This window comes from Ahaetulla prasina, chromosome 1, assembly GCF_028640845.1.
Source record: "Ahaetulla prasina isolate Xishuangbanna chromosome 1, ASM2864084v1, whole genome shotgun sequence".
Lineage (NCBI taxonomy): Eukaryota > Metazoa > Chordata > Lepidosauria > Squamata > Colubridae > Ahaetulla > Ahaetulla prasina.
In genome coordinates, this window is record NC_080539.1 from 671663 (window position 1) to 690010 (window position 18348).

The 18348-nt window shown below is 52.3% G+C and overlaps 2 protein-coding genes across 2 annotated transcripts; one reads left to right on the top strand and one right to left on the bottom strand.

Moving 5' to 3' along the window:
• The first annotated feature begins 232 nt into the window (after positions 1–232).
• On the top strand, positions 233–8570 carry TMEM199 (transmembrane protein 199). Its single transcript, XM_058163951.1, has 6 exons — positions 233–441; positions 2244–2317; positions 4302–4391; positions 6330–6372; positions 7134–7246; positions 7945–8570. Exons 1-6 carry the CDS (start codon positions 261–263, stop codon positions 8038–8040), a joined length of 597 nt encoding a protein of 198 aa, XP_058019934.1. The 5' UTR covers positions 233–260; the 3' UTR covers positions 8041–8570.
• Positions 8571–9289: 719 nt separating this feature from the next.
• On the bottom strand, positions 9290–14843 carry VTN (vitronectin). The gene is made up of 8 exons (XM_058163787.1): positions 14771–14843; positions 13225–13344; positions 11468–11791; positions 10874–11013; positions 10580–10736; positions 10299–10451; positions 9909–10202; positions 9290–9453 (listed from the first exon to the last, which is right to left on the bottom strand). Exons 1-8 carry the CDS (start codon positions 14829–14831, stop codon positions 9341–9343), a joined length of 1362 nt encoding a protein of 453 aa, XP_058019770.1. The 5' UTR covers positions 14832–14843; the 3' UTR covers positions 9290–9340.
• Between the last annotated feature and the right edge of the window lie 3505 nt (positions 14844–18348).

The window sequence follows — 18348 nt, forward strand, 5'->3', positions numbered from 1 at the left end:
AAAAATAAAAAAACTTTTAAAAAAAAGAGGAGGAGGAGGAGACCTCAACCAGGCCCCATAAAGGAGCCACTGAGCAAGGATGGAGATGGAGGTCTCGGGCGTCCCTGAGCGAGGCGCGCCTGTAGGGGGCGCGGGGAGAGAAGGAGAGATGATGAAGTCAGAAGGGACCCGGAAGCTGCTTGCGTGGGATGAGGTGTCTCCCTCTTATACTCCTCCGTCTCCCCGGCCGGAAGCCCCACCAGTCATGTGACCGTCTCAAAATGGCGTCGTCTCTCAAGCCTGGGCAGCCGCTGTGCCGGTTCTTATCGAGCCCCGAGGCGAGCGGCGTTCCCGAAGCGCTGAGGGTGGAGTTGGCGGCGGCCCTGGCCGAGGGCGGCCTTCCTTTCGCGCTCCTCCGGAAGCTCCAGCGGGCCTTGCGGGAGGAAGCCGCCCCGGCCGCCGGTGAGTGTCTCCCGCCGCCCCCAGCCGGGAGGGTCGGGCTTCGGAGACAGCCGAGCCCGGGGCGGAACCTCCCTGGTTTTCTGTAGGGCAGAGGCACGTTCGGATGGCACGACTCCCTCCCCGTGGCCCCGTAAGGCAGATAGTCCTCGACTTACGGCCGCAAATGAGCCTCAGATCTCCCTTGCTAAGCAAGGCAGTCGTTAAGTGAGCCTTGTCGCCATTCTTCCACCTTCCTTGCCAGAGTTATTAGGTGAAGCACTGCAGCTGAAACTGCAGACAGCCACTTGTCAGAAATGGTATGGGGTCTCCTGCTTGAACAGGGGGTTGGACTAGATGACCTCCAAGGTACCTTCCAGCTCCTTATTCTGGTATTGTGATCAGCTGTTAAGTTAGTAGCAAGGTTGCTAAGGGACTCTGGTTTCCCTATTGATTTTTCTTTGTCAGAAGGTCCCAAAAGGGGATCACTTGACCCCAGGACGTTGCCACCGTCATAAATATGAATCAGTTTCAAAGGTCCGAATTTTGACCACATGACCATGAGGCGATGCAAAGGTCGTAAATGTGAAAAAAGGTCATAAATAACTTCGGTACTGTTGCAACTTTAAAAGGTCACTGAATGAATGGTTATAAATAGAGGACTGCCTGTAAAAGTGGTTTTAGGATCTGGCTTACCTCAAAGGGCTGTTATCAATTTTGCAACTGTGAAGATGTCTCCCCACCCCCGCCTGTGTTCCAAAGAGAACTATGTGCGTGTGTGTCTGCCAACACACTAATGGTTAACAGAAACATCGCTTAGGAGGAAGGAGCCCCTGAAAAATACTTAAACTCAAAGATGCGAGAGCCGGTTGGAAGAGTGGCGAAGGCACAGGACTAGAGACTGGCACAGCCACCTTGGAAGCCAGCTGGGTGACCTTGAGCCAGTCACACACACACTTCTAGGAAGCAGCAATTGCCAAACCACTTTTGGAAAAAAATGTTGGTAAGAAATCTACAGAGACTTGTCCGGGCAGTTGTCAGAAATCTGACTCAAAAGGATCAAAAACCCCAAAATGCAAAAATAATCGATTTTACATTACAACTCTATAAGAAATTCATCCATATATTTTAAGTAACTCTATGAGAGAGTCGCCTAGGGTTCATCTTGCCTGCAATTTAAAATCAGTAGAATTATTTTTCTGTCCTATAAGATTCTCTAACGCTCTGTATGGTTCACTCTGTTGTACCACTAAGAATTCCAGGCTGATACTTATTGGCTTTCCAAGATGTGCTTGTTTCCAGGACTTAACCGAAATTGTCCGGCAGAAGGCAAGCCCTGGTCCTTCTCTGCAATGACTCCTTGGGTGTCAGAATGTTGTTTTCCAGGTGGCCTGTGCTGTATTTTGCTGCGTTTGTTTGCACAGTGATTCAGCATGGCTACATTTTAAGAAATAAATGATGACACTGGGATTAATTTAAGGAAAACTGCTCTGATACTTTGAAAATGCAAACTAGCAAACTAACAGCTTTGCTGTTGAGAAAAGCCGTGACTCTACTAGGGAAGCATGACATTTTTGGGGTGATTCCTAATATCAAAGGTATATTTTTTTAATAGCTACACTTTTAATAGCTACAGACAGGTTCCTATCTGTTCACAGTTTTTATTGCATTCCGTGTAATGCCAGGTTCAGGTTTTGCTTGATTATTAACTTGGAAGCATGCCATCGGCATTGGTCTGAAAAGATGGAATTTTGCTCCACTGCCTGCCCTGCACACTTCAGGGCCAGAATTTCTGATACCTCAATTTTGCCTTGTCTCGCTCTCAGGTTCTCCGGTGTATCTTCATGAACTGTTGGAAGGCAGTGAAATCTTTCTCCCTGAAGTGACAAAACCACCCAGGGTACGTATCGGGCATGACAGGTAGTCCTCGACTTACAACAGTTCATTTAGGGACTATTCGAAGTTACAATAGCACTGAAAAAAAATTATGACCATTTTTCATCCTTATGGACATTGCAACATCCCCATGGTCATGTGATCAAAATTCAGACTCAAAATAGAGCAATTGGCTCATATTTATGACGGTCCGGGGGTCACGTGATCCCCTTTTGTGACCTTCTGACCAGCAAAGGCCATAGGGAGGCCAGATTCACTTAGCAACCATTTCACTAACTTAACAGTTGCAGTGATTCATCTAACAACTGTGGAAAGAAAGGGCATAAAATGGGGCAAAGTTTGTTTAAATGCCTCACTTAGCAACAGAAATTTTGGGTTCAATTGTTGGCGTAAGTTGAGGACTACCTGCGTTTATTATTTTTTAATTTCAAAAGAGAGAGAAAAATAATCAGGCTCCTCACAAGTAGGGGAGGGGGACACAACCCCCCCACCCAGGGTGTGTTAGCTTCTTTGCAATTTCTCTGCCTTTAGACTACAAAGCTGTCCAGTAAGATTTCCCCTATTTTAACCTCAAAACAAGCTGAGCATGTATAACACTCATCAGATAACGAACATCTCGCTCCAGTGGATTGCCTTGCCTCATTCCCACCGACAGGAGAGGCCTCTTCCAGACACCATTGGCCAAGGAATTTTGGCTACCTGGATCAGTGAGAAGAGCCTTCTCTCTCACTGGAACATCTTGACCTATGGAGTGAGATCTGTTTCCACTCTGGTTCAGCTGGTTGGCTTGGGCCTCCATGCATTACCCTGGATGTGGTTGACTGAATGAGAGGCAAATATCCACCCCGAAACCATCTCCGCTCTTGACTTTAATCATTTATTTATTTAATAGGATAGAATTTTTATTGGCCAAGTGTGATTGGACACACAAGGAATTATGTTATTATTAATAATGCTTGTTAATCTTAATTTTAATGCTTTGAGTGCCTTTATATCTCTATTTTATGCTATTGGAAGCCTCCAAGAATCACTCTAGACAATGAGATAGGCAACAGGAAGGAAGGGAAGGAAGGAAGGAAGGACGGACGTAGGAGACAAAACATAAAGTGCAGGGCCCCCTTTTTCCCTTTGTCCCCCAAATGTAGCATCCAGCCCCTTCGAGCCATCCCCAGGCAAGTCACTTTTCATCGTAGGACCATAGAGTTGGAAAGGACAGAGAGTTCCTGACCTATGACCCCAAAGCCTCCAGTGAAGGAGACCTTGTGGTAGCCACTGACTGACTGGCTCTCCACAATCTGGCGGTTCCTCCTGATGCCTTGGCTGGATTTTTTTCCTTGCAATTTTTCCTCCTGGTTTTTGTCCTGCCCTCTGGAACATCAGAGAAGGAGCCCATTCCCACTTTTCTGTGGCAAGCCCTTTGATAGTTGAACGCTCCCTTCCGTTTCCCTTCCGTCTTCCCCTCTGCAGGCTAAATTATCCAGATCATTTAACTCTTCTTCCAGCGAAGGAAGTTTTGCTTTTCTCATCATCTTGATAGTATTCCTCTTTCTCTTGAATTTGCTCCCATATGTTATTGCCCCATTTGAACTGGAGCACCAAGAACTGAACTGAATTGAGTACATCAGTGGAACAGCTTCCCTCCAGAAGTTGTTGGTGCTCCATCACTGGATGTTTTTAAGAAGAGACTGGGCTTGTCTGGAATGGTAGAGGGTAAAAGTGTTCAAACCTGGGAACTTTAAGACTTGTGGACTTCAAGTCCAGAGCTGGCTGGGGAATTCTGGGAGCTGAAGTCCACAAGTCTTAAAGTTCCAAGGTTGGACCCCACTGGTATACGGCCTCCTGCTTGAAGAGGTGGTTGGACTAGAAGACCTCCAAGATCTCTCGCAGCTCTGTTATTCTGTTAAGTAAGATCTGACCACGAGAGAATAGACTGCAACAATTTTTTTTGTTCATTTCTGAAAAAGTTTGTGTTGGTCTTTCCGTTTCAGAACCCAGAATTAGTGGCCAGGCTGGAGAAGATCAAAGCTAAGTTGGCAAATGAGGAATACAAGCAGATGACAAGGAACATCAGCTGCCAGGTCAGGGGGACGTGCAGAGCTAGAGCTACTTAATTATTAAATTTTTATCTCTCCTTCATTATTTTATAAGTAACTCAAGGCGGCAAACCCAAAGGTGCTTTTCAAAAGGCAACTGGGTTTTTTTCCCTTCAAAATGTTTAGCTTCATATCCAAGAAGTTGCTTCTGTTCAAAGGAAAAAACCCAAGAAAATAAATATCTATGGAGATTCTCTGTCATCCAGTCCTGGTTGCCCCAAAAGTGGTTTTTCAGGAGGCAACTGGACTTTCTGATTTTTCTTTCAAGGCGTTTTGCTTCTCATCCAAGAAGCTTCTTCAGCTCTGACTGAATGGTGGGACTGAATGGAAGCTCAGGGGTATCTTCAGCCAACACAACATACACACACACGTCAAACCCAAGAACACATTATGGCAGAAGTTTGTCCACCCCAAGGTTAAAACACCCAGATACAAACTGAGCAACGTGGTATATGCAGTACAATGCAGTGAGCCGTGTGCAGATCTGTGCATTGGGGAAAGCAAAACAACCACTTCATAAACGCATGGCACAAGATAGGAGAACAAACCTGTCAGGAATAGATTCAGCACTTCCATCTGCAGTCTGCTCTTTTGAAAGACAACAAAGTCCATATTTTGGACAGAGAGGACGGCTGGCTTGAAAGATGGCTCCAAGACGTCATCTGTGTCCAAATTGAACAGCCCTCTCTCAACGGAGTGGGAGAGAGGGATACGACCTCATCTATCTCCAATCTACAACAAGTCCTTTCAACAGTTCCAAGAAGGCTCCACACCCACCACAGATAAACCTCCAGGTGACCTCAACGATCCGCTAAAAGAATGCAAACGTCCAGCTCTCTGCAGGGAGCCTAAATCCTTTCCTTTCCCCACCATCCAATCAGAGCTGAGGAAGCTTCTTGGATGAGAAGTGAAACGTCTTCAAAGGAAAACCAGAAAGTCCAATTGCCTCTTGAAAAAGCAGGTTTGGGACTGCCAGTGTTATTTCCCTGAGTTCTTTGCAGACCCTGTGTGGTCATCTGTGTTCGAGCAACTCATGACAGTGATAGAAGAGAATATTTGTAGGTCAGCGAGGGAAATGTGGAGTCCTTGGTGTTATCGGAGCTGGGTGGCTTTCTTGCAGACGTTTCATGACCCAGCTAGGTAACATCAGTGCGTGCAGCGACCCATGAACTCATGGCAGCCCCTCATCAAGGGCTGCAGAATGAAGGAGGGGCATCTAGCCTATCTAGCCAGGAGGAGGGGGAGGGGGAGGAGGAAAACGCCCACAGGGGCCATAATCAAACATTGCAGCCAAGACTTTACCTTCCAAGTCAGTCTCCTGAGACATAGGAAGGAAGGTCCCCGGGAGGCCCTTTTCTGTTCAGCATGGACTGGCCTTGGCCATCTGGGTCTGCTAGAGGGGCTCCAATGGTTAGAGAAGGGCTGGAGCCAGTGGCAGAGCCTCAGCTTTGCATGCAGGAAGGCCCCTTCAGTCCCTGGGGTTTCCCTGTGCTGATGCTCCAGAGAGGGGCTTCCGCTCTGCACCGACCACCAAATGTGCCTGGAGCAGCAGATCCCTAGAGCTGACCCTGCCTGTGAGGGCCAGGGCATCTGGGGAGCCTGGGCGCTGCGTAGGCCAGCAGCAGTGGTGCGTTTCAAATTTTTTTACTACCGGTTCTGTGGGTGTGGCTTGGTAGGTGTGGCATCAGGGGAAGGTTACTGCAAAATCCCCATTTCCTTCCAATCAGCTGGGACTTTGGAGGCAGAGAATAGATGGGGGTGGAATTTTTACTACCGGTTCTCCAGAGCTGGTCAGAAGCTGCTGAAACCCACCTCTGGCCAGCGGCCTCCTTCAGGCTGAGCCCTGGGTTCTTGGCCAGCTGACAAGAGGGGAAGGGGAGCCCTGGGCTGAGAAGTGATGGGATCTTCTCTTCCTCCTCCAAGGAGCTGAACCAACCTGGCACCCTGGCTGATCTCGGGAGGCAAGGTGAGTCAGTGCTTTGAAGGCCAGCAGACTGTTAGGTGGGGCTGGGTTTGCCTCTCCCCAATGAGTGGGGGGGGGGCTCCTGCCTCCCCGGGGTGGATGGCATCCTTTGGGGAACTAAACCTGCCCTCTGGAACATCTCTCGCCTCAGCCCCCATGGAGTGGGGCTGGCCCCGACCCTCCTGATCTTCAGGAAGACCTGGCTCTGCCCCTTGGCCTGGGGCTCCGGGGGTGGGGGGGGATGTTGATAGATTAACAGTCCCACCTCGTCCTACTCCCTCCCTACCCATCTTTTAATCGGGGCTCAGTATTTGTGTCTTTCGGGTTTTGTATATTTTTTATCTTTTTAAGATTGTCAGCCGGGGCCCAGAGTTGCCCTTTGATAATACATTTTCCAAATAAATAAATAACCGTCCACAACATTTGGGAGCCCTTTGGGGACTTTTGGGGGAGGATCAAGACTCAGGGCGCAAATGGGGCCAAAAGGGGGTGGACAGTGTAGTGTGCTGCCCAATCCAGCGCTGGGCCTCCGTGGCTGTCCTGGGTGTTGTTGCTGAAGTGCAGGTCCCAGCATCCTTTGTGCAGGGCAGGGATGCTGGGAGTTGTAGTTCAGCATCCTCTGAAGGACCCCTACAGGTGCTTCGAACAAGGTAAGGCTCTTTCAGTTCCCTGACGGCCACCGGCACGCCTGCCAAGAGTGGAGCCATCCCAGGGGGAAGCCTGGCAACCCCTCTGGACGTCGTTTCTCCCCTCCGCTCTCCCAGTCAGGTCAGCCAAAGCGGTGACCGTCACCCTCATCAACTTCCTCGTCACGGTGGGAGCCACCTTCGCCTGCGCCTTCCTGGGCAGCCAGTACATCTTCACCGAGACGGCAGCGGTGAGTCACACCTGGCTGGCCGGAGGGTCCACCGGAGCCCCTTGGGGGGCAGGCAGCTTGGGATCCCCTCGGGACCGGCAGGAAGTTCATGCAGGGAGTTCACTCCACTCCCCTACCTCAACTTACGACCACAGTTGAGCCCAAGGTGTTACATAGCTAAGCAAGACAGTGGTCATGTGAGCTTTGCCCTATTTTGCAACTTTTCTTGCCACTGTTGTTAAGAGAATTCCTGCAGTTGTTAAGTGAGCCACACGGTTCTTAAATGAATCCAGCTTCCCCGTTGGCTTGGCTTGTCTGAAGGTCACAAAAGGGGATCATGTGATCCCAGGTCACTGCAGAGCTCATAAATATCGGCCAGTTGCCCCAGTATCTGAATTTTGACCTTGGAATGCCGCAACCGTTGTAAGTGTGAAGAACAGCCATGAGCCTCTTTTTTTTAGTGCTGTTGTAACTTCGAACAGTCAGTAAATGACCTGTTGTAAGTCAAGGACTCCCTATATTGGCTCAACATAGCCACGGTTTACTCCATTAACCTGGTTTCCTGGGCTCCCACATCAACTGGGGCAAGAGGCTGAGCTAAAAGGCGGGACTTGTGAGGGCAGCCAATGGGCCCTTTGCCACCAGCACGGATGGAGGGGGAGGGGCTCCTGGCAGGGGGTGCAAGAGGCAGAACTGACCCCCCCCATTCTTCCTTCCAGCGGGTGATCGCGGCTGTGATCGCGGCCTCCGTGGTGGGCCTGGCAGAGCTGTACGTGATGGTGCGGACCATGGAAGGGGAGCTGGGGCAGCTCTAGGCCAGGGCTGGGCTCCCAGAAGCCGCTTCCTTTGGCTCCTCCGGCGCTCCTCACCCCAGGGAGGTGGCGTCCAGACCCCCGACCTTCCACAGATCCCCGAGAGGCCGCTCAGGAGGAAGGAGCCCTCCGCCAAGCATGGACAGAGATGCCGCTCTGCCTTCCCCAGCCCTGCTTCTACGCCAGGCGGGCCCCTGTCCACCATCTGCACACAGGGGTCTCCCCTCCCCACAGCCGCCTAGGGCTTTCTCCTCGGGTGCTGGAGCTGGAAGAGGGGGTGGGGGGGCAGAAAAGCCATTTCCCAGCTTGGGGCTGCTGGTTCCATCGATTGTGAGCGGGAGGGAGTTCTCACAGAGCGGCCGTCCACGAGGGAGCCCCTGCTTGGCCTCTTTGGGGGACTTTTGGGGGGGCAAGGGCCTTGCCTGCTCAGCTGGGCAGGATATCCCCACAACTTTGTGCTCCGGCTACCAAATTCTGGTGCCGTGTGATGACACTGGATCTTTGTGGTGTGCAATAAAAAGTAACTCGCAAAACTGGTGTGTTGGACTCTGCAGGGAAGCTACTCTAAGGATCCTGTGTGCTAGAAGGGGCTGCCCCCACCCCCCCTTTTGTGTTCATTGGTGTTGGTGGATGAGGGCCGGGCTCCTTGATCCCTGCAACCCACCAGGGGGGCCCTGCTCCCCCTCTTTCCTGTACCTGCTCCAAGCTCCACCTGGGACGGTGCTTCTGTGCCCTCCTGGCTGGGGTGAAGGGGAGGCAGCACCTTCTCCCAGCTCTCCTCCCTGCCCACCTCTCTGCCAGTCATGCCACTGCCCTTCCCCCCCCCCCTTCTCAACCAGCCCCTCCAGCTGACTTGTTCTGCAGATGCGAAGCAGGCCTCCTGAAGTGGTGGGGGGGTGGTAACACTAATTAATTTAATTTTTATCTTGCCTTTATTACTTTGTAAGTAACTGAAGGCAGCTAACATCTCCTTCCTATCCCCCACCCGAAATTCTTTGTGGAGGGCTGAGCTGAGGGAAAAGGCCTGGTCTAAAGTCACCCAGCCGGCTTTCTCTCCCCACACACACACACGAACCCTGGAGGGTCTTCCGCGTTCTGCACAACCTTTGGGAACTCAAAAGGGGCAAGCGTGGCAGGCTACTCTCTTCATAGGGTCACCCTCTAAGTGCAGCAGCGGGCCTGCAGACACCCCCCCTTCAGAGGGCACCCCCTCCCCCTTGCACAAGGAGACAGGTGGACAGGCTGGGTGGGTGGGAGACTTTATTGGGCCAGTCAGCAGGTCCAGAAGGCTCCATGGCCAGGCTCAGAGCAGGTCCTCGGAGGGGCAGCCCAGCCAGTATTTGGCAATGGGGCGAGGATACCTGGGATGGACCCAGTCCACCCGCCGCGTGTGCAGGTTGACCCGGTAGTATTTGTCTGGAAGAGAAAGGTAGAGTGGTCAGCCTTGAGAGCCCCCTCCCCCCCTCCCCCACCCCTGTGTGGATACCCTTAGTTTAAATTTGTGGGAGGGGGATTATGGCAACTTTAAGACTTGTGAACTTCAGCTCCCAGAATTCCTCAGCCAATTTCCTCGAAACTGCTATGTGGTGCAGGAATTTTGGGAGTTGAAGTCCACAGATCCTGAAATTGCAATAGCTGCCCACCCTTTCCACGCAGAACATACAGGAAGCAATATGTGGGGGGGGGGAGTCACTTCTAGGCGCATGGACACCCTCCTTTTAAAGTCCTGCCAGCACACCTGTTGCAATGCAGGTGAGTAATGGGACTTGTAGTCCACCGCCTCTGCCATGGGGCAGCCGATCCTCCCAGGCTCTTGTGGCAATGAGTTCCATAAGTGAATCCAAGGAAGCTTTTAAGAAGGGGGGGCTCACCATCCACAAAGAAATAGGCGCTCTGGAAGGGCTGGCAGGGGGAGACCAGCCAGTCGCGGTCCGAGGACTCGGAGCTGATCCCGCCCAGAGACTCCCAGAAGGGCGACGAGTCCCAACGGCCCCAGCTCTGCCGGCGCTGGTACTTCTTGCGGTGGCGGCGGCGGGAGGTCCTGTGGCGGCTGGGCTTCCCGGAGGGGCTCTGCGCCACGTAGATCCTGCCCAGCATGGCAGCGTCCAGCCGGGAGGGCAGCCCTCGCCAGTCGCGGCTGATGGAGCGCGCTCGGCTGGCCTCACCTGCGGGCGGGCGAGGGGGATCGGTGAGCAGCGCCACCTGAGGATGGGGGGAAGCGCAGCGAAAGGGCCCAGCCCTCCCCTCCCCCCCCCGCTCACCTGGCCGGGAACCCCCGAAGAGCAGGCGGAAGATCTCCTCCCAGCTGTCGTGCTTCAGCACCGCGTAGTGGTCGAAGACCAGCGAGGGGCTCGTCTGCTCGCACTCGGCGCGGCTCGGCTGGTGGGCGAAGTCGTAGGACCAGTAGCGGCTCCCTGCCAAGAGAGCGCCGGCCGCCGTCAGCAAAGGGGGAGGAGAGGCCGGCTCCTGTCCACACACACACCCCGTCCCTTCGGAAGCAGGCAGAGGGCACTCCCCCGCCCCCCCCCCCGGCCTCGGGCACCTTTGAAGAAGTAGACGCGCTCGCTGCCCAGGTAGTTCTCGGCCGGCAGGGCGAGGGCGGCGTCCAGGTCGTCCGGAATGCCTTCGAAGCCCTCGGAGATGTTGCGGGGGTAGTCGGGCTCCAGCAGGCCCTCGTCGAACCGCCAGTAGAGGCTGCCCTGCAGGGCGGACGGCGGAAAGCGGTGGGGCAGGCTGCACCGAGGCGCCCCGGGGCCGCCACCGCCCCACCCGGCCCGGCCCGAGGGGGAGGGAGAGCCCCCTCAGGCTGGCCTTTTCCTCCCTCCCTTCCGCCTACCTGGAAGAGGTAGGTCTTGCCCTGGCAGTTGACGCGGGTGAAAGCGGCGTCGATGGGGCCGTCGATGCCCCACACGTCCCGGATCAGCTTGGGGTAGCCCGGCCGGGCGCTTTTCTCGTCCAGCTCGTACAGGTACTCGCCTGCGCCAGGTGGGCAGCGGGTGAGGAGGTGTTTGGGACCCACCCCAGTCCCTCCTTCCCCGGAGCCAGGCTAGCACGGATAAACAGCCGCGACCACCACCCCGGTTCTCCCGGAGCCTTCCTTCAGCGGCCCCACCCTGGTGCATCTCCTGACCTCCACAGCAGCACACACACCCACGCTGGAGACGAGTGTGGAGCAATGAAGGATAAGGCTTGGGTAGGGTAGGGGACCTTGGTGGGGGGCTTCCTCCCTTTGGCATGGGGATGGGACCAAGTGCTTTGGGAACCACTCTCCCTCCAGGGGCTGGGGGCAGAATCCTCCCTCCCAAACAGGGGCTGCCACTCCCCCTTCCAAGAGGCTCAGCCCCTCCAGGAGTCTAGAAGAGCAAAGGCCCGGCAGGGGGAGCCAGCCCAGGGGAGGGGAGCTTTGGTGCAGCCCCTCCAGCTGAGCTACCTCGGAAAGCGAAGATGGAGCCATTCTTCAGGCTGGTGAAAGCATCGAAGGGCTGCCCACTGCACAGGCTCTCCTCCTCTCCTGGCAGGGTCGGAGCCTCTGAGGGGTCCCAGGGGCCTCCCTCCGTAGGGCCCACGGGCCACTTCCCGTCTTCTGTCCAGGCATAGTCATCTGTCCAAGCCTGCTGGTCTGTGGTGGCCTCGTCCACAGGGATCTCGGTGACCTCTGGGGTGAAGAAGGTGGGCACCGGATCCGTGGCATTGGCCAAATCGTAGTAATCCTGGTAGTCGTCCTCTGGCTGGAGAAAGACGTCCCCACGGGTCACTGTAAGGGGGTGGGTGCCAGAAGCAAAGATTAGGGGGGCGGCACGGCAGCAGTCTTCCAGCACTTGAGGGGCTGCCACAAAGAAGAGGGGGTTGACTTATCCTCTAGGGCCCCAGAGGGCAGGACAAGAAATAACAGGGAGAAGATTGTCAAAGAGAAGAGCCAACCTAGGAAAATAAGGAGAAATTTCCTGACTGTGAGAACAATCTGTGGAATAGCTTCCCTCCAGAAGTTGTGGGTGTTTTTAAGAAGACGTTAGACAACCATTTCTCTGAAACGCCATAGGGTTTCCTATATGGGCAGGAGCTTGGACTAGAAGACCTCCAAGGTCCCTTCCACCCTAGGATTCCATGATTCTATGATCTTAACAAGGGGTCGGACTAGAAGACCTCCAAGGTCCCTTCCACCCTAGGATTCTATGGATTCTAGCAGCTGCAGAATCGCTGGTTGTCTCAGCACTGTTTCTGCCGCCAGGACAGGCTCTCCAAGCCCCTCTGAAGCTGCAGTGATCCTGAGCTGGGTGTCATTCTCAGGACCAAAAAGACACACCAGGTACCCAACAGCAACCAAGTGCTGCCCGTGATTGGCAGTTCATGTTATTTTAATCCACTTGGCTTTCATTTTGTTGCTGCCCAGGGTCTGTGGGCTTTCCATTTTCTCTTGAGCCCTTAGGCAATCAGGCTCTGCCTCCTCCTCCTCCTCCTCCTCCTCCTCCTCCTCCTCCTCCTCCTCCTCCTCCTCCTCCTCCTCCTCCTCCTCCTCCTCCTCCTCCTCCTCCCATGCTCAGAGTTAGTCTCGGCCTGACATGCTAGGACAGAACACCACTGTTCTGTTCAACAGAACACTCTGTTGTTGGGAGGGGGAAGAGGGCGGTCACTTTGTTCTCATCCAAATTCATCTAGACCAAGAGGTCTCCAACCTTGACAACTTTAAGACCTGTGGACCTTAACTCCCAGAATTCCCCAGCCAGCATCACTGGCTGGGGAATTCTGGGAGTTGGTCCATAGGTCTTAAAGTTGCCAGGGTTGGGGACCCCTTGGTCTAGGACAAAGGAGGGGGGTGAGCTAACGGGGGCACTGCAGGTCCAAACGGAAAGGCCAAGTGCTGCACGCAGGATGGCAGAGCTGGGATTGTGCCCAGATGGTAGCTGAGAAACTGGCCCCTCCTTTCCCCCGGCCCCAGCTGCATTTTGCTCCCTCCTAGTAGTGGCAGAGGCATTCAGCCGGGAAGGGGCCTTGTTTGGGGAAGAAATGGGGTCGGACCAAGAGAAGGAAGGGGCCCTGGCACGGCTCGGATGGCAACCAAGGAAAGGGCTTGAAGCAGCCCACTCCCAGCCCCTTAGGATGGATTCCAGCCCTTCCCCACTTCCTCTGCCAGGGAGCCTAATCTCTCTCTGCCAACCCCAGCTGGCAATCTGTGCCCCCTGCTCCTACCTTTGGCTTTGCAGATCCTGGCATAGTCGCTGCAGCAGCTCTGGTAATACAAGCACAGGTCATCACACTGGCACTTCTTCTGGCTGTCAAAGCCCTTGTCACAGCGGCCCTCGCAGGACTCTGGAAGGCAGAGGGGACAGGCAGCCAGGGAAGCTGGTCAGTCGGGTCTTTAAGAATGCCTTGGGCGTTTTGTGGGGAAAGGGTATAAGGTAAAGGATTCCCTGTGGATTTTACGTGGCTTGTCATTACTAACTACAACTCCGTTTCAAGGCCATTAAACCAGCACTGTCCAAAGACATTTCCTCAGTCATGTAGCCAGCATGATGTCACGGAGCGCTGTTACCTTCCCACCAAAGTTTTACGTATTTATCTACTCACATTTGCATGCTTTCAAGCTGCTAGGTTGGCAGGAGCTGAGGCGAGGACGGGAGCTCACCCATCACATGGCACTCAGGTCTCGAACCTAGGCTGCCGGCTTTGCACCCAACGATCTCAACGAACCACAGAGCTACCGCGCCATCCCTATTTTGTGGGAAGGGTCTCCAAATCTTGGAAGCCCCCTGAACCTGCCTCTTCTCTCTTGGGGATGGACACATCTGCCAGGAAGCCACCAGCACAAGTTTCTCGGCAGAATGTAGGGGTTCCACTGAAGCTCCCTTGATGCTAATCTGGTGACCCAGGGGGCTGCCCTGAGACTCCTCTGGTGGGAGACTTCCGGTTGGGAGTTGGTGGGCCACCAAGAGAAGAGACTGCTGAACAAGAAGGGACAGTGGTCTAATCCAGTAGGACTCTGCCTATGTTCTGACCCAGTTGCAGTGGGAGAGGTCCCCTCTGGACATGGACATCACATTCCCTCCCCCCGATCTGCTCCCCTTCTAACCCCAACCTTAACCCTTGGGGTCCAACAGTGCTGCCTCTGATGTTTGGCCATTGTGGGGCAGATGGTGTCCCCCAGGAATTCATCAGGCCCTTAAAATTTCCTAACAGAGCAATTAACCAGTGGACTGACCTGCCTCCAGGAGTTGTGCCTGCTGCATCACTGGGGGTCTTCCAGAAGAGACTGGACAGCCATTTGTCCAGAATGGGATAAGATAAGGATGTCCATCCAACCATGGGAATTTTAAGAGTTGTGGACTTCAACTTCTGGGAGTTGAAGTCCACAAATCTTAAAGTTTCAAGGTTGACCACCCCAGGTGTAAGATCTGCTGAAGCAGGGGGTTGGACTAGAAGACCTCTAAGGTCCCTTCCAATTCTTTTATTCAGTTCTCTTTCTGATCACATGTATCCATCCCATCAAGCCCAAAAACAAAGTCTGGAGGAGTATAGGATCTCCAGCCACAGGCAGAGGGTTGGACTAGAAGACCTCCAAGGTCCCTTCCTAACCCCCTGGTTCTATGATCCAAAATGTGGGGCAGCTTTTCTTCTCCAGGTGGGTCATGCACGGAAGGGGCCGCACCTTCTCGTCCTCCTGAATTCCATGGAGGCTCCCAGGTGCCCAGACGGGGCAAGGGTGGATGGACTGGGGAGGGGGCGACTTGGAACTCACCTTCAGCTGCAAAAGACCCGCAGAGGCAGCCCAGCAGGAGCGCCAGATGCAGGAGGTCCATGGTGGCCAGTAGCCGGGCCCTCGGCTTCTGGCTGGGCAGCCCAGCCTCCCCCACACTAAAGCTTTGTTTGTTCAGCTCAGCCCCTCCTCGTTTGGAGGGAGCAAACACAGTTAGTGAGGTCATTGGCAGAGGGTCTTTGGCTCACTGCCCTCCCCTCCTCCACTTCCTCTTGGCACCTCTACTCTGCTTTTGAAGGCTTTGAAAGGATCAAGAGTTGGCCAGGAATGTGGGGGGCTGCAGGACCGATTTTCAGCAGGCATTAGAAGATTGTGGTCTGCCATTGCACCCCCACCTCTGAGCCTGGGAAATGGAGGCCTCCTTTCTTGGCACAGAGAGCCAGCAGGCAGCATCGCCAGGCAACACGCCTGGCAGGGAGAGGCACAGCACATCCCCAGCTTTTGTCTCGGGGATGTGGGGGAAGTGAGCCCTGCCTGCCCAATGGCACAAACAAGGGACAGTGGGTGGCCTGGGCGGGACCCTGAGAGAAGAACAGAACAACAGAGCTGGAAGGGACCTTGGAGGTCTTCTAGTCCCACCCCCTGCTCAAGCAGGAGACTCTGTACCATTTCAGGTCACTTCTTAAAAACCTCCCGTGATGGAGAACCCACAACTTCTGGAGGCAACTTATATTCCACTGGTTGATTGTTCTCAAGGTCAGAAAATTTCTCCTTAATTCTAAGTTGCTTCTTTCCTTGATTAGTTTCCATCCATCACTTCTTGTCTTGCTTTCAGGTGGAGAAAAGATTCTACCTGCTCGTCCTTGTATAGGAGGTCAAATCTATTCAAATATTGAACAGATATTCAATATTGGAAGATGCTATCAAGTCAGCGCTAGTCCTATTAAACTAGACATACCCAATTCCTGCAATGGTTCTTCATGTCTTTTAGCTTCCTCTTCTTATTTTGCACAGAGTTAATGTTTGCATATATTAAGAATGAGTGAAAGGCAGAAAGGGGCTGCCATGAAACACTCACTTATGAGAGGCACACAGACAAAGGGGAGCCCATCTCAGCTGGGCTCTCAGCAGCAGCTCCCACCCAAAAGGAGGGTACACAAATGGGGGGAGGGGCTTCCCTGGTGGGAGCAGTGAAAGGGTGTTCAGCATTCATTCACTTTCAGTGCAGAAGTGGCCTCCCTCCCTCCCCCCCCACATGCAAACAGGGCCCCATGGAATTTGCTCCCTGGATCGCTCCTGGATCAGACAAACTCAGTTATTCATTAATAGGAACCAGTTGCCCTGTCCAGCTCCTGCTTTGAAGGTGCCCCCCCCCACGCAAACCCTCAGCCCCACAGATTCTTACTCATCTCTGGGAATGTTGATTGAATCAGCCCCCCCCACTCCCACCCCCCACCCCCGTGTCTGGGGGGTGGGAGTGGGGGGGCTGATTCAATCAACATTCCCAGAGATGAGTAAGAATCTGTGGGGCTGAGGGTTTGGAAATGAAGGCCAGAGTGGTGGAAATGAAGGCCAGAGTGGTGGAAATGAAGGCCAGAGTGCCCATCCCGGTCTGTTCTGAAAATGGACTGAGGGGCTCTGAACTCAAAGGTTTAAAGAAGTTTTTTTTTCCAAAACCGAGTATTTTCTCTTAAAGAGGATTGTTTGGCTGATTGGCTGTCAAACTCCCAGGTGGTCTAGGGGTCTTAGATAACATTGTAGGTTGTCCCTCAAGCTTGCCTGAGCCTTGCCATGTGGTGAGTTTCTGTTGCTAGATGGGTTCTATTATGTTGCAGATGATGGCCCATTGACAAAGGTGGGGGGGAAATGAGTGAGCTTGGTTGAGGCTTTAATGGCCCATTGACAAAGGTGGGGGGTGGCAGGAAGTTGCAGGGAGCTGCTTTGTCTTTAAAACATGTTTCTCCATTTCTCATCCAGGGAAATATATTCTGCCTTTTTAAATATTTTCTAAAATATTTCATTCTTCTAGGAGGGGGGTGGGTGCTAAATTCCTACAGGATGTTGGATATGAGATGAGCGGTAAATAAGTTTCATAAAGAAATAAATAAAAAGGACATCAAATCCTCCCTGCTAATTAAGGGGAATTGTTTAAAACATTAACTCAGGAGGGCTAATTTTAGGCAATAAGGGGGGGCCGTTATTGTCTGTGTGTTTAAAACTAGTACAGAGGTCTAATTCATATGTTGATTTTTATGCATTCATCTTATAGCCTGTATAGAATAGAATAGAATAGAAATTTTTTTTTTATTGGCCAAGTGTGATTGGACACACAAGGAATTTGTCTTGGTGCATATGCTCTCAGTGTACATAAAAGAAAATATACGTTCATCAAGGTACAACATTTACAACACAATTGATGATCAATATATCAATATAAATCATAAGGATTGCCAGCAACAAGTTATAGTCATACAGTCATAAGTGGAAAGAGATTGGCGATGGGAACTATGAAACGATTAATAGTAGTGCAGATTCAGTAAATAGTCTGACAGTGTTGAGGGAATTATTTGTTTAGCAGAGTGATGGCCTTCGGGAAAAAACTGTTCTTGTGTCTAGTTGTTCTGGTGTGCAGTGCTCTATAGCGTCGTTTTGAGGGTAGGAGTTGAAACAGTTTATGTCCAGGATGTGAGGGATCTGCAAATATTTTCACGGCCCTCTTCTTGATTCGTGCAGTATACAGGTCCTCAATGGAAAGCAAGTTGGTAGCAATTATTTTTTCTGCAGCTCTAATTATCCTCTGAAGTCTGTGTTTTTCTTGTTGGGTTGCAGAACCGAACCAGACAGTTATAGAGGTGCAAATGACAGACTCAATAATTCCTCTGTAGAATTGGATCAGCAGCTCCTTGGGCAGTTTGAGCTTACTGAGTTGGCGCAGAAAGAATATTCTTTGTTGTCCTTTTTTTTTTTTATTGAAAGAGTTTTAAAAAACAAAAACATTTTCCCCCCTTTTTTCCCCCCTTCCTCCCAAAACCCCCTTCCCCTCCTCCCCCAGCTTCCCGGGTCAATCACAAGATATTGTTATACATAAACCAAACATAGAATAAAATTTTCCCTTCCAATCCAAATAACCACATCCAAAGCTTTTCATCTCCCAACCCCCTCCCCATTACATATTTATTATTTTATTTATTTTTTTATTTATTATTCGAATTTATATACCGCCCTATCTCCCAAAGGACTCAGGGCGGTTTACAGGCATATAAAACATCAATATCAATATACAAATTAAAATAATCCTTAAAAAACTTATTCTAGCGCCCGAATTATTAAAAATAGAAATATAAATATCAAATATAAATATTAAAATCAATTTAAAACCCCTCTAAATTTAAAAATCTAAGCCAGTCCTGCACAGATGAATAAATGTGTCTTGAGCTCGCGACGGAAGGTTCGAAGGTCAGGAAGTTGACGGAGTCCTGGGGGGAGTTCGTTCCAGAGGGTGGGAGCCCCCACAGAGAAGGCCCTTCCCCTGGGCGTCGCCAACCGACACTGCCTAGCTGACGGCACCCTGAGGAGTCCCTCTGTGAGAGCGCACGGGTCGGTGAGAGGTATCCGGTCGC